Genomic DNA, 18,739 nt, shown 5'->3' with positions numbered 1-18,739 from the left:
GTGAGCGATGGCATGTTAAACCTGGGACAAAAGAGCGTCAGAATGTGATCAACGGGATAACATCACGCTTTGTCTAAAGAGGCAGCGGAGATCAGAGTGCTGCTGCACATCTTTGGACTCCAATTAAAACCCATGCAAGCACATTCCTTTTGCTTGGATTTCATGTCGGCTGACCTGAAACGCTAGCCCACAGTGACTCCACCAGCCCTGTCATCTCTAACAACCGACACCAAAGATCCACTTCATGTCTTCTGTCTTCTCTGTTTAACTCTGGCTTCATATTTCCAGCGTGTTTGTCTGGGAATCACTCTGAATCTTACAACGGTGATCCGTGAGAAGCCCTGATCCTTGCCCGAGGCTGACACGATGAGGGGTAAGAGCATGAAACCAGGAGCAAGCCTGACATTCATACAGTAAAATGAATGTCTCACTCATATCCTTAACCCCTGTTAATACTTATTCTGGCTGGGATTGTACTTTTCATCCCCCCCAGGTACAGATAGCTCAACATGCTCATTGCCTTCTTCCCTGTAATTGTTTGAGTTTCATAACTGTGGGATTTCCATAGAATGTCAAACAGCCTGTTGCAGATAATGCAATACCCAGAAACAAGAAATAAACAAGTCTATTTCCTTCGGCTGAGAGGTTTGTTTTTTGTTTTTTTTGTCTGCTCTTCCTCCAATCATCTTTAATCCAGTTTAAAACATTTGTGCTTTCTAAATCGTCTCCAACATTTCTTTGATTTTCTCTATTGAGTCATCCGGTTCTGTCTGCTTTTCCGTCATTCACCGAGGCCGTACCCCTCCAGGTGCATCCAGGTGCGCACCGTGATGGGCCGCTTATGTGTGTCATCTACGTCTCAGTCTAGGAGTCATCCATGGATTGTACTGGCTGTAGCGCAACGACCAAAGTAGAAGACATACGTGTTTACTTGCATAAACTATCAACTGGAAAGGTTCTCTCAGCCATGATTAAACCCCACTGCCTTCAGGATCTCCCGTCAGTCTTTGTGTGTGATGGGGGGGGGGGTGTTGTAAGAGTGCCAGGACGTGTGCGTGCTTGCCCAGCCGAGCCTAGAGACAGGCAGACAGTCAGCTGTCTATACATATGGATACACATAAACAAACTCACACAACACGCACACACACAATGCCCCCTCATGGGTCCCTGCATGCAGCCACGGCCCTCTACAGCAGCTGACCTGGTCTGGACTCCATCCACGCCCAAGGGAAGCCCCCGCCGGGGGCCACAATCCCACTGACCGTGTCTGGACTTTATCCACTCCATCTGTATGGTTGTTTTCTAAAGTCACCTGTCTGGGGAGGCGATTAGATGGAGCCCACTAGATTAGACTGGCTGATAAGGCAGTAATAATTCCTTATTATCTGGGAGAGCATAATTAGTACACCAGCATGCCTCGACAACAACAGCGTGCAAGAGCATACGCACGATTCTTCCGAGGGTTCTCGAATAACACACCCCAGTGGGACAGCCAGCGTACATTTCCCCTGAATAAGACATATTAAAAGAACCTGTTCGGCAGCATTACAGTGAAGCAGCATCACAACAACGTCCAGTACAGCAAACGGTGCAAAGCAACGTAACAAGATCATTGATGCACATTTTATACTTTTCACACTAAGGCTGCACTAAGTATAGTAGAGGGAATTTACTACCAGCCACTTACATGCTGATTACATGTTAATCCATTAATAATCATAATAACATTAACAGGCACAATACCATATTTAATTATAATAATAGACTCAGTCCTATTATTTTGTTCTTGTACTTATTAAGTGCTTACTGTATATCACCACTGGTTTTTGAATCATTATACTGCGTTCGGGCGTACGTAATATTAAGGTAAGTAATTGTATTCATTTTTAAATCTTATAAATATCTACTGATTTATTCAAATCAATTTTTATTTTAGCATTTACATATTACATGTTGTCAAAAAAAATGCATTGACTGCGCTTCTTGTTCTCCGCTGCTGTTCTCGTAAAGTTGTTTTTGCTTTTGTTTGTTTTTTTGTTTTTTGTTCTAGTTGAAGAGTATCAACGGTGGGCGTGTCTTTCAGGTTACCTTACTCCTATTGGTTGATGGACACGTCGAGGGGGTTGAGCCAGTCCGAGACTAAATAGACAAGGAGCGTCTCCGTCAGCCAGTCAGGAGTTGGGACAGCGTTAAAGGGCCGCGCCAGAAGATACACATCCATTACGCACCAGGAGCGTAAAATCCACGCGCGCGAGAACTTGCGAATTTAAATAGTCAGTTTTAGAAGCATCACCTGTAAATCATCGGAGGAGCAATGGACTTGATGTGTCTGGTGTGTTTGGCGCTGAGCATCGGTGCTTGGTTCGCCTCCGCGGAAAGACACAGCGTCTACTGGAACAGTTCCAACCCAAAGTGAGTGCGCATCCGCGTGTGTGTGTGTGTGTGTGTGTGCGCGCTCTCCCTCTGTGGATGTTCTCTTTAGTCGAAAGGATGCATGCTTTACTTTATTGTGGGGTGTTGTTTTTTTAACCAGTTAAGGCTTCGTGTGACGTTTGGAGTCGGACGTGTCGCCACCTTTAACCCAAACACTAGCGTGCGGCGTGCAGAGCAGCAGCAGCAGCGGCAGATGGGCAGATTCACCGCTATATTTAACCGCAACGCAGACAGAGGCATGCCGGAATAGTTGAAAATAGACTGACAAGTACGAACTTGGCCGGTGACGCGGGCTGCAGGGTCTGCACCTGCGTGCGCGCTGTGCGTAATGGAACGTCTGTAAATGAGTGTGAATCTGTAGACGGACAAATCAGTGAGTTTAATGCAGATGCTAAATCAGGGCTTGTGTTATCATACTTTTTTTAAAATTTGGGGAATACTCTTCCCCTTATCCTTATCCCTCGGTGTGTGTGTGTGTGTGTGAGAGAGAGAGAGAGAGAGAGAGAGAGAGAATGCTGATTATTGTGTGTTGAGGTCAGAAATGTAACCCTACACGACCACTCAGAGGAATCGATGGAAGTTGACTTGCAGTATTGCGATTTATTGAGCTCTTATCGTGGAGCGAGTGATCCCGATGCGTGAAAGACGAGAGTATGATTTTTATTTTAAGAGCTCGGCTTCTCTGAGAAGGGTCGATTAAAATCTAAAACAGAAGCCAACGGGTCCTCTTAGTGTTGTCTTGATTACATCGCTGACTCTGTAATTGGCCCTTTTTACGCGTGACAGTGCACGGCTGGACAAATAAACGTACCAGGAGAACAATTGGCCTCGTATAGTTGGATGAACGGTTTAACGGAAAGTCCTGTCCTCATGACGCGAATGGCTTGTGTTATGGGTTTGTCCGTGCGTGTGTGTGCGTGTGTGTGACTCAGCGGCTCGGTTTGACCCACCTGAGTTCTGAGTCACTGCAGGCGCGGAAGGAAGACGCGTGAAACCGTTGTCTTTTAGTTCTGAGAGAGAGAGAGACAGAGAGAGAGAGAGAGAGAGAGAGAGAGACTATAGATGTCTGATAGCAGACAGGAAACAGTCAGACGTATAGAAATGTAACACTTCACAGCAACAAATCACAACAATGTGGCTGTTCTTCTTGTCATTATTGTTCCAGGAACAGTCTCTCTCTCTCTCTCTCTCTCTCTCTCTCTCTCAGTCTCTGCCTTGTCAAACAAACAGGCGAGGAGGAAGAACTTCAAAATGTTCACCAGAAAGATAACGGCAACAAAAGAAAAGCCCAAATGAAACCGTAATTATCAGACCTCTACCTCCACTCACATTTAACAGTCGACTCTCCATCACTCCTCTCCCCTGATTCCTGTTCTGATTGTGAGCAGCAGTGATTTGTCTTGGGTGGAGGACAATGGGCGCTTCTTCCTGAAGCGTGCACGCGTGTTGTTCTCCGTGTGAGCTGTGGAACCGGGTTCGAGTAGGATTTAGCGGTTACGGCTTCACATCTTGTTGAGCGTGTGTTTTCCTTTATGACAGGTGGAAAGGCTTGTTTTTCTCAGTCTGGTTGGGTCTTGTTTTTACGCTGCGTGTCTCTGCATGTGTGTATGTGCTTGTGTTTATAAGAGAGAGCGAGAGAGAGAGAGACTATGAACTTGTCCTGCCCTTTGCCAGATTTTTCGCCAGAGGTGATTTTGTTTTTATAGCCAACTGAGATGATTGTTTGTGTCTTCGTCAGAGTGAAATAAGGAATGTCCTTTCACCTTACCAGGAAACAAATATTAGCTACAGCCAACAATCCACCCTGCTGTTACTATACTGAACTCTGTCAGCTGTGTGTGTGCGTGTGTGTGTGTGTGTGCGTGCGTGTGTGTGCGTGTGTGTGTTACGTACCTGTCTGTTCCCCTCTCCATCCTCACTCCTCATTCTCTTTAACAGCTGGCCGTCCTCCCAGACTGGTCTCTCTGTCTCTGCTTGCTTACAAATGTGAGTAAATTCACGGTCTGTTTACTGCCCAGATGTTGAGGCTATTAAAGCGGCGGCCGCCTTTAACTCCGCTATCTTTGTGTGATTGGACTGCTGTCATCCATCCAGGCCAGCCTGGGTTTATTTGCCATTCTCCAACGATCAGTGATAACATCTCCAGGAGGAGTTTGGTGTTGTGTGATATTAAGTTTATCTATTTAAATATATCTGGCTGTCTGCCTTTGTTGCTGGGCCTGCTTTGACACGCGTAAGTGGCCCGGAGGGTGAGTTTGGGGTGAATTGGTGTGATGTCACCATCACCTGCCTCACCTCGCCCATCCTTTCATTTGGCATCTCTCTTTACACCAATTATTTTCCCCTCCCCAGCCTGTGTTCTGTCTGGATGTCAGTCTGTAATCCCATCAGAATTAGAACTCTCTCTCTCTCTTACACACACACACACACACACACAAATGGCTGATAATCTGTCCATCTGACCCATAGACATGTATATCTATATAAATATACGTCTGTCATCCTGTGAAGTAGCCGCTTCATTCTGCCATGTCCTCTATAGTCTCTGTGTGTGTATGTGAGTATGTAGGTTATTGTGTAACTGTTATTATATATACTATATAATAAACCTGTAGCATCAGAAGAATGAATTCCAAGCCCAGCAGGACGTCCATTTATCTTGCTTTGTCTGTTCCCTGCAGACATCATACTCCTCTTACCTAGCGCACGTATGTGCATGTAAAGTCACACATCAGAGTGTCATAGAGGTGTAGTTGAACTACATACACTTTATAAACTTGTCTATATCTATCTATCTATCTACGTAGGTTTGTAGACATCCTCCTTCCCAGCATCAGAGTAGTATCTATGTACCTCTGTTTTTTTTTTATTTGCTCTTCCTCTTGCTTCCTTATCTGTGGTCCAGACTTCCTCCCCTCCCTCCCTGAATCAACCCCCCCCCCCCCCCCCCCTATTTTTCACAGACCATCCTCTGTTGTTTTGCCCCAGTAGTTTTCCACCACATTAGAGCAGTGCACCTCTCAGCCCTGGCTCTGCTAACACGGAAAAGACTTGTTTTTCCCGTGTGTTATCGTAGTATGTGTGGGCAAACGTTCAAGCGTGTGTAGGTGGACGCTGCTCATTCATAGCGCTTCACACATACTTTGGCATCGCTGTTTCCTCATAGCTCAAGGTCGCCCTCTAATGGGCTGAATTTGACACAGAAACAAGACTTCTGATCACAGATTTGATTTTTTACTTTGCATTAATCAAAAGCAGTTTTGTTTCCAGTAAGAAAAGCAGAATATTTAATGTCAATTCACACAATTCACTGAATTTGTTCCCCATCCCAAGAGAGGCACAGGCATGCAGATAAAGTCTCTGTGACGCCCCCCCCCCCCCTCCCCCCCAACACATTAAATCAAGCATGATACCATTTGGCCTTCCTATTCATAGAATGGGAAGCGACACAAAGGGTGCGACTGGGTGAAAAGATTTTGGGGGCAGAGGGTTCAGGGTGAGAGAAGGATGAACCGGGTTTGTGTTGAGAAATTAGCCTGGATGAAGAGCGTTGGTGTATTATGTCGGTGTTAAGAGACAGGACAGAAAGGGGGATGGGCTGATTTTGTAGAAGAAAGGAGAGGCAAACAGAGGGAGAAGAAGGAGAAGGATGATGGATGAAGGGAGGGGAGAGGTTTGGAGTGAAATGAGACTGCAGTGTTGGCCAGTTCCGATCTCGCAAAGGAACTCTCACTGTCTTAACTGTGTAATGAATGCAAATGCAAGCACAGAGGGGATTGCAAAAAGGGGTAACTAATGAGTTTGAGGCGGATTTCTAATCCAAGTGGAGAGAGATGAATGTATTGGTGCATGAGAGTTGAGAAATTCTCATTGGGCTTCTTATTGTAAGATAATGAGATGAAGGGAAGACTGACGCTAATATGGAAAGACCTTTGGGCGTGTATTAGATTGGCTATAATGGAGTGCCCCACCAGTGAGCAGCTAAACTCATTAGAACCACTGACAGCTTCTCTGGCTGTGTGAACGGAGGTGTGAATCTGCCACACCGCAGCAAATTAATAGGGTATTAAATGTACACCTCTAAAGTAAAAGTGTGTGATGGTGAGAGTGGAAATCTGATGCAGCGCAAGGACAATGGCATCTCTTCAAAGTCTGAACGAGGACTAGTTTACCATTTTATGCCCTCATAACACGCACGCAACGCTGACGCAAACACTAGATCAGCTCCAAAGTGAGAAGTGACCTTCCTGCTGCAGAGAGGAAGAAAGAAAGACCACAGCCACCTTCAACCTTTGCTGTTTGCCCACATCTCAGTTGCAGGAAGGGAAACACACAAGAGGCTTCAGACGTGCCCAGCCTGAGGCACGAGAACGAGGATCTTCAGAGGATGCCTCCTCCACGAAAACATGCACAAACACACACACACAAGTAGACAGCGATGCACAGGAAGATGAAGCTGTGTGCAAAGTAAGTCTGAAACAACACATAAGGCACATTTAGTGCGACCGTCAATCCCCCCCTGAACCTTCAGTCCGGTGTTAGAGGACACGGGGAGATGGACTTACCACAACTGCTCCACACAATGTGCAAAGACATTTTCAAGACAATAAAGTTTTATTAGCTCGATAAATAAAATAGTTTAAAAAGTTGAGGATGGATCGGAGAACGACACGGTTTTTGTGCTGCAGAGATTTCCTATAGTTCCTTCACTTGCAGTCTCAAAAAGACATTTTGGACAGTTCATATTGAACTAGGAAACCACAGAGACACTCAATGTCACATAAGCACATATATAATGCACTCCCTCTCCAGTCAGGGTAGCGAAGGCTCCGCGGGAGGTAAGGCACAGAGGTTGACGGGGGCCCCGTGGCCCTCAGGCTTTCTGGTTTAGGGAGGGAAGGGGTATAATTACACCCCATTCATTCCACCTCCCCTCATTTTGTAAAGAACACGCTGGCCCCAGACCCTTAACAGCTTTTAATTAGCCATACCAGAGGACGGGGGTGAGGATGTGAGACGGATAAAGGGTGAACTTTCTTAAAAGCATGTGCTGTGGATGAAATCGGCAACAGAATCTGTTTTTGTTTGCTTTTGACAGGCTACAAACAAGAACACGTTGTGGAAAGGGAATTGTATCCCAGACAAATTAAAAACCGTGTTTCCACTTCAGAGGGATCAGCCCGAGATCGCTGCGTGTCTTCTTTTCTGCAACTCGGTTATTACTGCTCGGATGCAAAGAAAGCAGAGCAAAGAGGAGCAAGATTAGAATAGAGATGACTTATCCAATTAGTCTGCTACAAGCCGTGACTCTTTATTCTTTCGTTTAATCACTTGTCCTTGCAAAACGCACGACATCGAAGGCGTGCACACCTGCAGACAAAGAACCTTTTTCTGATTGCAAGTTCTGTGAGGTGATCATCCTGTTAGCCCTGGATAATAAGTATAGAGCTGTATTCAACGTACAAAGCGTGTTTTGACAGGCAGGTTTGCACTAACTGATAACACACACACACACACACACACACACACGCACACACAGAGGGGGAGGAGTTACAGACCGACATTTGGAGCCAGTGTGTCTGCAACTTGGCCAGTGGGTCCAAACAGGAGCCACAACAACAGGAGGGGGTTCAGAGCCACCACATCCCATGCTTTGATGCTGGGGCACACACACACTTACACACACACATTAACAATGGCAGACTCACAGGAACTGCTTTCCGGTCACTTTCACTCCCTGCAACGTCTGACACGCAGGCGTTCATTCAGCTTAAGCACAGATTTCATGTGAGAATTGGAGCCTGTCACCCCGAGGATGTAATCAGAGTAACACGCAAACGTCCCTCTGTTTATCCTAACTAGCTCTCTCTCTCTCTCTCTCTCAAAGGTTGCAACACGCCAACTAGCTGTGCATCACATGTTACGCTGTTGCACGGCTTCACTTTTGCATCACATTTGCTTTGGCTGAAAGGCTGAAACTGGAACAGCAGGTTACCTTTTTTTTTTAACACAGAAGTAATTTTGACTTTAAGATTAAAATTTTTATTCAATTGAATTCAACTCAGTTTTAATCGGCACAAATCTTCCGTTGGGGATGTTACAGGCTCAGCCAGACTTTTTCAGCATACACCAGAGGGGAAACACGAATGGGAAGAGAGCAAAGAGGAGCCAGGAAGGAGGCTTAAAAAGAGCCATAAAACTAAATGAAGGGTAAAGATGAAAAGAGCGAAAGAGAGCGGCAGCCTGTCTGTCTCCACCCACTCTGTCTCCGTCTTTGATGAAATTGGAGAGAAATTGAGTCAAACTGGAGATAGAGATGGGAAATAAGTGAGAGGACCTTCAATACAAATAGACAAACATCCAGAAGCAGAAAAAAAGATTAGAGAGTGAGATCCAATAGAAGGAGTGGATTGCATTGACGGAGATGAACAGAGACGGTGAGAGGAGATTGGGTTTGAGCTGTCACTTAAAATCTCACCCTCTTGTGAGCCGGTGAAAAGTGAATCTCCGCTGAAAGCAAAATGAAGGAAGGTGTGTGTGTGCGTGCGTGTGTGTGTTGAAGGAGGTAGTTCCTTGTGAGATTTTTTGTGTGTGTTTTCTTCTGGTCTATCAGATTCTTTCTATTTCTGTCAAACTGACAGGTTTGTACAAGTACACTGTAGCACATTGACACAAACCCGCTCATATGCCTGGCTGTACTGGCTGTGTGTTATCCCTGTGAGTAGGTATTTTCATTTGTTGTCGCTGTGTGTGTCTGTGTATGAACAACGTGCACGATTATTCTTAATCATTTGTGTTGTGTGAGAAGTTAGAAATCAGGCAATAAGATGGACAGTGAAGGTTAGACGTCTTGGAGACAAGGTCAGAGAGGACAGACTTTGATGGTTTGGACATGTCCAGAGGAGAGACAGGGACTATATCGTTAGAAGGATGCTGAGGATGGAACTGCCAGGGAACAGGGCTAGAGGTCGACCCAGGAGAAGATACATGGACGTAGTGAGGGAGGACATGAGAGTGGCTGGTGTTGGGGAGGACGATGCAAAGGACAGGGTGAAGTGGAGAAGGCTGGTTTACTGTGGCGACCGCTGACGGGACAAGCCAAAAGTACAGTAGTTGTAGATTTGTGTCAGGGTGTGTCGGGGCAGCATCTGCCTGTCATTCACATCGTTATTAATAATGCAAAATAAAAAGTTATACATGTTGGATGTTTGTAACGTCCTCCTTCTTCTTGTCTTCCTGCAGCTTCTTGTGGGATGAGTACACAGTAGAGGTGAGCATCAATGACTATCTGGACATCATCTGCCCACACTATACCCACGACGAGGTGTCACTGCATGCAGCTGAGCGCTACGTGCTGTACATGGTGGAGAGGGAGGACTATGACGTGTGCAAACCTCACTCCTTCGACCAGCTCCGGTGGGAGTGCTCGCGTCCGTTCGCTCTCCACGCCGCGGAGAAATTCTCTGAGAAATTCCAGCGTTTTACTCCCTTCACCCTGGGAAAGGAGTTCAGACAAGGAGAAAGTTATTATTATATCTGTAAGTATCAATGATGAAACCAATATTTTTGATCAACTTGTGATCTTTGGATTTTCCTAACACTGTTTTTTTTTTTTTGGTTCACACAGCCAGTCCAATGCATCGCCATGGCCAGGACTGTTTAAGGCTCAGAGTGGATGTTGTCGGGCTTAAAGGTTCTGAGAAAAACCACGTGGACAAATCTAAGGCAGATAAAACAGGAAAAGGCACGGACGGAGGAAAACTGATGTTTCCTGGAGGAGTTCACAACCCCTCTAACCGGCTCCCAGCAGGTGAGGATTCCTCTGTAAAGATACCGCACAGCGTAGTCACAGCAGCTGGATGCCTGAGAGGAGCTCAGCTGGACATGTTTACTGTGATCTAATACTCACTCGCTTCTCTCTCTTCAGATGACCCTGCTGTGATGGAACCAAATGTTCAGAGGAGTATCGGAAGTTCAGGAGCAAAGCTGGTCTCCGTTCCACTAGTCCTCACCTTGATCCCGGGCTTATTAGCTCTTTGGCTACAATGAGGCTGACAGAGGCAATGCTAAGCCAATGCTGGTCATTGGGACCATGAACACTGGGATTTTTTTTTTTTTTTATAAAGATTGTTTATAGAGACTTTTTTATATAAGATGTCAGCATGTATTGGTGTGTGTGTGTGTGTATGTGTGATTGCTTGAATGTGGAACGTTGATCGTTCCAAAGAAGAGGACCTCGATGATCTTTTTTGATTGCTTTTAATGAGGATGGAAATTCTCTTTTTTGACCATATATGATGAACATTATTTTCAGTTGCAATGGACAGAACTTCAAGGTCATCGATCAAAATAGTCAATGGAATAACGTCAAATGAAAAATGACAAGAGGATTACTTGTCTTCATTAACCTGTGTTCTCACATTTCCATAACGTTGGTACAGAATTGTATATTGTTCTCCTCAACTCTAATTGTTGGCGTCATTTTTCTTTCTCTACATTTAGAGAAACTGTTGATGCGACATCTTGGAAAATTTCGGCTTTAGCCAAAGTATGCCTTGAGTAGGATTTCTTGTTATGTTATTGTTTTGTAGCATTCAAGCTCTCTATTTCTTCCGGTGTCAATGTGTCACATTCACAGTGATGCAAAAGCTTACACAATGTATTTGACAGACACCACAGAAAGTATCTGACATCACACATTCTAATAATAAGACAGCACTAAGAAACAACTGACCCAGAACTGTATGCTGTATTTTAATTTCTGAAACATTGGCCGTAGTTGCAATTAAATGTTCATGTGTGGTTGAGACACACTGATCAACAATAGATTGCCAGTGGTTTTAGGCTCTTGAGCTTTTTCAGTACTTATATTTAATATCTCACCTCTTCCGTCTTGTCATTGTTGTGGTACACTGGCTAATGTTGCCGATGTGATTTAAATTGCACATTTTCGAACCTCAAACTGAAGGGATTTCCCAGATTACATTTACACTTGTTTTTGTCATGCTTGTCATTTTTTTTGTAAATGTTTCTGTACATTTGTATATATTTAAAAAAAAACAAATATAAGAAACTGTTTTAAGATGTGAAAAAGCTGTATGAAAATAAAAATATTGATGTAATAAAAATCTATGTCTGCTTTTTATCAGTCTGATGAAACTGAATATTGTACGTTGAAGGATTTTACAAATACTTAATCCCTTAATGGATAAAACATGTAAAGATTGCTAAGACTATTTCAAATTAGACCTCATCCACTTCATTATTCTGCCCACACAGGACCCAGGAACAAAAGGTAGGTGAAGTCGTGTAATGCTAAACCATGTTAATCAGTAACAGGTGATAAAACCTTGATTGGATATGAAAGGGGCTTTTTCACAAGGCAGTGCAGGACAGGGTGAGGTTCACCACTGCCAAGAGAATATTACTACATAGAAATTGCCTATAATTTCCAAATTATTCAGCTTTGGCTTCACACCACATCCTAATTTCCTTTTAGATCATACTGTTGTTGTGCCTTTGCTCTAACTTACTGACATCTTTCATGTTTGACCAATGATGATATCTCGGGAAAGACGTCTCCAGCCCAATGAATTATCTCCAACAACCTCAATGTTTCCACACTCAGGTCTTTCGCAACCTCTGTCTGTCTCTCAACCCCCTTCTTTGCCCTCACCGCCTTTCATCCCCGGTGAAATTTCTTGCTCTGGCTTGGATTTCACAGTTTGAAAACCAAACATGAGAACCAAAGGGTGAAGGCAAAGGAGTGAGAGAACTGGCTCGGGCAGGGAGAGAGCTCCACGAGCAAACTGACAACTGAGTGTGAAAGTGTCACTTTCGCCTCTACTTTTATGCCATTCATTTGCTACTCTGTATGTCCTCTTTGGAGGAAAAGCAAAATGTCCAACTGTACGTTGGAACGAGGGGGGGGGGGGGCGTAGTGCACATACCTCAGAGCTTACTGAAAATTGTTAAAAATCACAGCTCCGTGTAAAACCGTGCAACATTTACATTCAAAAACAGAACATAAAACTGAATGTTTGATTTTCCACAATCACGCCATAGTTCGAATTCATTGCAGATGATCACACAGTCCTGGAAATCTTGCAATGTAGCACCCATGTACAGTATGTGTGAGGTTATTTGTTATAAGTTATTGCAGGACAGCCTTTAAATGAAGTCACCAAATATGGGAGCATTCATGTGATGTTTCAACTCAAGCTGGTATCACACAGCTATGATAAAATGTCATTTAAATATAGCTAAAAAAAAAAAGAAAAGCTGTAATTGCAGAAACATCTTTGTTTGTTGTTTTTAAGTGGCACTCCAGTAATTTAACATTAAATAACCATAAAGATATTTGTTTAATATTCAAAAAAGAAATCAACTTAGCAATATCCGTTGAAGTGTACACAATCAAGTAGACATCAAAAAGTGAGGTAATTATCAGAAAATTAGACAATAATCAAATATAAATACCAATTGATTTATTTTAAGAATACGTATCTGCAGGTCAAAATATCACCTTTGATTCTGGGAAATATTTAGCAGCTGCGTGATGACGCAGGACGGGAACGTCGATCGTTTCAGCACCCCATTGGACCAGATTTACCCTGCCCGTTCTCTCCAATAGCCAATCAGATTAGAGAAATGCTGTGCCAACTCGTTGCAAACACGGAAGCGAGGAGTAAAGAAAACATTATCGTGTATAAATGCGGTCGGGAATGTAATTAAGTTGGATCACCTGTGATTGAAAACGGACATTTTGTTTAAGATACACAGCTAGTTAGCGCTCTAGTATTTTCCTCCTCGGTTTGATGGATTTTTTGGAGCTTCTATCATGGTCCTGCATCGTGTGTACACTCGGGATGTTCTCGACTGGACTGTGAGTTTAGTTGCTAATGTGTCACAAGCGAATGTGTTTTTCATTTGCTCCGGTCACTGCTGGTTCCCGGGTAGTCATTGTTTCTGATTTTGTCGCTCCAAATGGAGTTTGAAATTCCTTTCTGAGATAACAAGTGGCTATTTCCAGATGTATCTGCACTGTGTACTTGTACTCCTTTTATTTGCGTGTGTGTTTTTTACAGGAGCGACCTGAAGAAGATGCGGGAATCAAAGAGTGTCGACAATATTCAGTTTCTCCCCTTTCTAACCACGTGTCTTAAGTGAGTGGATAAGTATTAGTACGCAATCATTCCTCACTACGATCAGTTCAGTCATACTGCTGTCCTGCTCTTGTCAGCACATCTAATTCTCGCCTCGTTTCCATAGTAATCTGAGCTGGTTGTATTTTGGGATTCTGGAAACCGATCAGACGCTCATCTTGGTCAATGTGTTTGGAGCTATGCTCCAGATAGTGTACATCACATCATACCTTCACTACACACATCAAAAGGTCAGCCGGGCTTGTAGATTAGCACACGTTTATTTGAATGTGTTCTGTGCATTCCTGTCTCTTACTATATCTCTGTGTGTGTTTCAGTGGCTGGTGATTTCACAGGCCTTATCAGCAGGGGCCATGTTGACCTGTGGTTGGCTCTACTTTGCAGTCTTTCTTAGTGATGAAGACGCTCGGGTCAACCAGTTGGGCCTCACCTGCAGCGTCTTCACCATCAGCATGTACCTGTCCCCGCTCTCCAATCTGGTACAGCTCACATGCACTACAGACAGACGCGGCACACGCACAGATAAAGTCGAGATTAAAATGGGGGGGGGGTTGTTTGTTTTAGTCTGATAGTCACTTGTAGGTTTAATTGTGTAATAGAGGAAAACCAGCTCTCCCTTCATGGGGCTGGCTTTTCCAGTATTCCTGTTTTGTAATGAGTCAGTCATTCTATTATTTACAGTGTGTTTCCTTGGGCCATTTGCCATTTTCATTGGCTGGTGGAGCCCAGCCACGCATCTCGTGTTACTGACTTTATTCTTCCCTGCTAACAGTATTGGCATCCAGTGTCTGGCCTGTTTTTTTTGTCCAGATGACAGTAAATAATGCCGACATTATAATCCGGTCCTCCGAAGCACCATCCACCCAAAACAAATAAACATTAGGAGACGCACGTCCCAGATATGTTACCATACACCACCTTTCATGTGTTAAACTCTTCTTCAGCCACCTGTGTGGTTCTTATAGAAAGACCTCTTCCCAGTCATAAAGGTGATGAAGACTCAAATGAAGATACCTGACGAAATCTTATTTCCATAAATCATAAGCTTGTATAAATTGTTGAATGGTATCTTTGCTTTGTGAAATGATACCTATATTCATCCAGCGTTTAAATCTCCCATCTATTTCAGCTGTTATGAACTCCGTTTCATACGCAACAGCTAATTTATTTACAATTTCATGGTTTTAAGTCGTTCATATCTTCCACACAATAACAGGTTCGCAGTTTGTTAAAGTGTTTCATTGTATATATTTTTTTGTCTTCATTCACCTCACGCAGGATCACGACAACAAACCAGAAAACACAACTGTGCTGCTCTAGAATAATTTTCTTTCCTTAGCCATTTTTAATGTCTAAAATCTAATCCTTATCTTAGAATAACGCAACTGTTACTCTCTTCCATTTATTGAATCACTTGGGAGGTGCACAGGCTGAAGGAGGCGAAAAACAAACTTGGTGATGTATTCATCTTTTTAGAATCTATTCAGTTGAGCATGTTAATATTAGCATTTCTGTCTTTTTGAGTCTTCAGTCGCAACAAAAATGCCTATTGATCAATTTCACGCATAAAGATCTTAAAACTCTAGAAGACATTATATGATTAATTAAATCCTCTGTTGCACCAATGTTCATTATATGTCAATTATAAGATGGATAAAAACAGTCAAATGACGGCTCGCATTTCTAAACAGGGTGCTTAGTGACATCTGAAAGATGAAGTACTCGTGCAAAAATTAAAATACGAGATATACAACAGATCCGTAGAAATAATGATAATGGAGCACATTCCCTTTTTAATGATTCATGTAACCTGTAAAATGGCATTCTCTTTACAGCCTGCAGTTTGTTAGACATCAGTGCACTGATGATGCCGTTTCTTTTCTCATAGCTTCATTATACTAACTGAATCTTTCAAAGTACTGTAATTGTATGCAGCCTTCTTCTCTGACCACGTGCCTCTGAAGTTTTGTTCAGGTAGGAAGTAGCTTCTATTTGTTCAACCCAGTCAACTCTGCATGTGCAGCTCTGGGTCCCCTGGACTAATTCCCTTTGTCTCTTTCAGTCTTTTTGTCGCTTCTCTGCCTGCTATCCTGTTTGGTCCCTTCCCTTCATCTGCCCCCACGGTGCCAAATAACTCCCAGTCTGTTTCCTGCCATTCTTACTCATATCTGTGTCTTCCTGTTATTCTCAGTCTGACTGTTTGTGCCTTGTGCTCTTAGCCACAGTCACCGTTCAGATGGCAGATTAAATGAGTTCATTGTTTGGCACATCTCAGCATTGTTCTCAAAAGACACACAAAATATCTGAAAGCAGTCGGACTGTTTTGAGGTTTTAACCAAAAACCCAGATAAGTCGATCTTGTGTTGAAGAATATAAAGAGAAGTTTGTCCAGTGAATAACTGTTAATAACCATCACTGTTTACAGCCTGACTTCAAGTTGGGCCTTCCAAACTTCACACCATCTGTTTCACCCTTAAATAAAGTGGAACCGGTGATATTAAAGTTTAAACTTGGAGGATTTTCTTCAGTTTTTATCACAGATTTCTTGTCAGAATCAAGGATGAATAAATTAGAACTTTAATACACAAAGTTGTATTGGACAAAATGAGGTGATGGCATGTCCAGAAAGTCGGCATAACCATGAGATCACGAGGTTATGGACCGACTTGAATCTAAATTACAACTAGTGTACAAAGGCATTGAGAAGTTATAGAAAGAAAATATTTACTCATAACTGTTTAATTGTGTTAACTAATGAGAAGGCCGCGTAGCTAGCTTTCACATTTACGATTGCAGGGTCACCTCGAGTTTTATTTATTTTTGTTAACTGATTTTCTGCTTCCTTTCCTTTTTCAGGTAGAAATAGTCCGGAGTCGTAATGTGCAGTGTTTGTCCTTCCCTCTGACCGTTGCCACTCTGCTCACATCCACTTCCTGGGTCCTGTACGGGCACCAGATAAATAACTACTATATTGTGGTAGGGATCACACAGCATTCAACATTAGTTCTTAAAGTCATTAATGCCTTCTGAATTCTCTGCTTCTTGTTTGTATTTATTCAAGGTTCCGAACACACCGGGGATTTTCACCAGCCTCGTCAGGTTTTATCTGTTTTGGAAGTTTTCACCTGTCGCTATCGGCTCACCTCGCTATGACCCTTTGCGTACATGATAAAAAAAGAGGATGACTCCATGGAGGCCTGCAGGAAAGCTCCTGCCTCCTTCATCTTGTACTTTTAATCACACAGGGAGACAGAGTTGCATACAGGAGAACAAACGCATTGGGCATCCGCTAATGAATTGAAGGAATTTCTCTTCAACTTGACTTAAGGGTTTTGAGGAGGTACCGTATATATATCATATGCTGAAAACAACAACTGTAGAAATCCATGCAAAAAGGTCCACTGTCGACGTAAAATAGCTAAAATTAAATAAGATTGTACGTTTTGGATGCTTAAACACCTCTGCCCATAAAATCCTACACTCTGCACCTTTAAGTGGGAAAATAATCACGTCTTTGGGTTTAATTTTTTCAGTGCAGTTGTAAAACAGGTGACGTGTGTCTCTTCTCCTTCGAGTCGCTCCTGTTATGTTGTGTTTGCCTTTAACTATTGATGGTATTTGATCGACAAATGTGTCAGGAGGACTATCTTCCTCGCCTCACGCCAACCAAAGATACTGTGGTGTTATTTCCTGGATGCTATATTATTATCTTAATGTGTGGTTTCCGTGGTTCCTGGTTAAGCCAGTAAAAAAATTATATTTTCACTCGTGTCTGCTGAGAAAAGGCAGTAGGGATTTATCTTTGTGCTAATTCCTCTGTAGCACCTGTACGATTGGTGGAAAGTTACACATGTTCATAACGGTTTTGTGATATTTTATGACAAAATGTGTACATTGGTTTAAATTTTAACTAAAAGATGGGGCTAACTATATTATTATTGGTTTTATAACTTGTATATGGGCTGAAAAAGCAAATAAATCTTTGGTTATATTTACGAGGATGCTGTTTTTTGTTGGCTGATAGCGCCGGGTCATCGAGTCTTAGTAAAGGAAACAGCTGCGAGCTGCTGCTGACTTTATACTCTTATTAATTTTAAACATGAATGATTTTATTTAGAGACGATGCTGCACTTGATCCTCAGTTTGTGTTGCAGTTTGAAGGTTTTGCCGATGCTTTGAGATAAGCTTGTGATCGGAATGGCTGTGCAAGAGAGGACAAAAGCTTTGTTTGATGGTGCGGCGGTGTGAACGAGCTTGTTTGTGCGACTATGTTGATACAGAGCGGCGAGTGGTGGGAAAGGACACAGCAGTGGTTCTCATCCCGTGTGTGTGTTTGGACGCCACACTGGCCGCTCTTCCTGAGCTCAAAGAGCCTGCCACTGACAGTGACCACAGACACAACACCATACTGTACTGGAATTGAGTGTTGGTTTGACGCTGTCGACTGTAGCGACGGATGAGGAGGAAAAGCAGCGTTTGGTTCCACACGTCCTGTCCTTGAATTTGTAGTGTGAGGAAAGGTAGCTGGAGCTGACGAGTGATGCAGACTCATCAGGTCAACACTGTGTTAAACAGCCCAGACACAGATACAGGATGAAGCAGGGCTTGTGAAGGCCGCCTTTGGGAAGGTCAAAGATCGGCATTTACCAAAAACCTGTAAGTGATGAGTCCCGGGGAAGAGAGGAGAGTGCTGGGTGTTGTCCGTTTCTCTAATGGAAAGAAACGAGACTTTAGTGAGGTCACAGGGACGATGCATGGAGTCACGCAGGCTGGACACGCCCCTCATCACAAACCGCTTTATTGTGAAGAGACAACGTGTTAAGCTCCGTAGCCAACAAGCGACAGTGAGTGTGTGTGTGTGTGTGTGTGTGTGTAGAGGAGAAATCAGCTGAACAATGAAAACAAAGCACAAACAGGATCCCTCTGTTTCCTGTAGTAGAGACTCTCTTAAGCAGCACACACAAGCTGACGTCTGCTTTTACACACATTCTTTAAGACATATGGCAAATACACACTGCATGCATGTTGTTGCAGGCAGTCACATGCACGCACACACACACAGAAACACCATATGTGCATTCAGATGTCTATTTTTGTGATTACGGGGCAAATTCTGATCCACGGGGGTTTTTGTTTCACCA

At 43.3% G+C, this 18,739-nt stretch overlaps 2 protein-coding genes across 2 annotated transcripts; both read left to right on the top strand.

The window, feature by feature from the left end:
• Window positions 1-2,184: 2,184 nt before the first annotated feature.
• On the top strand, window positions 2,185-11,549 carry efna1b (ephrin-A1b). Its single transcript, XM_068756971.1, has 4 exons — window positions 2,185-2,412; window positions 9,676-9,971; window positions 10,061-10,243; window positions 10,361-11,549. The coding sequence occupies exons 1-4, from the start codon at window positions 2,315-2,317 to the stop codon at window positions 10,480-10,482; spliced, it is 699 nt and encodes a 232-aa protein (XP_068613072.1). The 5' UTR covers window positions 2,185-2,314; the 3' UTR covers window positions 10,483-11,549.
• A 1,577-nt stretch (window positions 11,550-13,126) lies between these two features.
• Window positions 13,127-17,593, top strand: slc50a1 (solute carrier family 50 member 1). The gene is made up of 6 exons (XM_068759942.1): window positions 13,127-13,318; window positions 13,521-13,598; window positions 13,705-13,828; window positions 13,916-14,077; window positions 16,455-16,574; window positions 16,660-17,593. The coding sequence occupies exons 1-6, from the start codon at window positions 13,251-13,253 to the stop codon at window positions 16,765-16,767; spliced, it is 660 nt and encodes a 219-aa protein (XP_068616043.1). The 5' UTR covers window positions 13,127-13,250; the 3' UTR covers window positions 16,768-17,593.
• Window positions 17,594-18,739: the final 1,146 nt, after the last annotated feature.

Source organism: Brachionichthys hirsutus, chromosome 3, assembly GCF_040956055.1.
Source record: "Brachionichthys hirsutus isolate HB-005 chromosome 3, CSIRO-AGI_Bhir_v1, whole genome shotgun sequence".
In the NCBI taxonomy this organism is placed as follows: Eukaryota; Metazoa; Chordata; class Actinopteri; order Lophiiformes; family Brachionichthyidae; genus Brachionichthys; species Brachionichthys hirsutus.
Note: the sequence above shows the minus strand (reverse complement) of the source record. Positions and strands in the feature narration are given on the sequence as shown.

Excerpts from the sequence above, each read along its gene's own strand:
- efna1b (XM_068756971.1), top strand. The coding sequence starts at position 2,315 with ATGGACTTGATGTGTCTGGTGTGTTTGGCGCTGAGCATCGGTGCTTGG. Across the intron at positions 9,972-10,060 it reads AGAAAGTTATTATTATATCT|CCAGTCCAATGCATCGCCAT; the intron begins GTAAGTATCAAT and ends TGGTTCACACAG. Across the intron at positions 10,244-10,360 it reads CTCTAACCGGCTCCCAGCAG|ATGACCCTGCTGTGATGGAA; the intron begins GTGAGGATTCCT and ends CTCTCTCTTCAG.
- slc50a1 (XM_068759942.1), top strand. The coding sequence starts at position 13,251 with ATGGATTTTTTGGAGCTTCTATCATGGTCCTGCATCGTGTGTACACTC. Across the intron at positions 14,078-16,454 it reads TGTCCCCGCTCTCCAATCTG|GTAGAAATAGTCCGGAGTCG; the intron begins GTACAGCTCACA and ends TTCCTTTTTCAG. Across the intron at positions 16,575-16,659 it reads TAAATAACTACTATATTGTG|GTTCCGAACACACCGGGGAT; the intron begins GTAGGGATCACA and ends TATTTATTCAAG.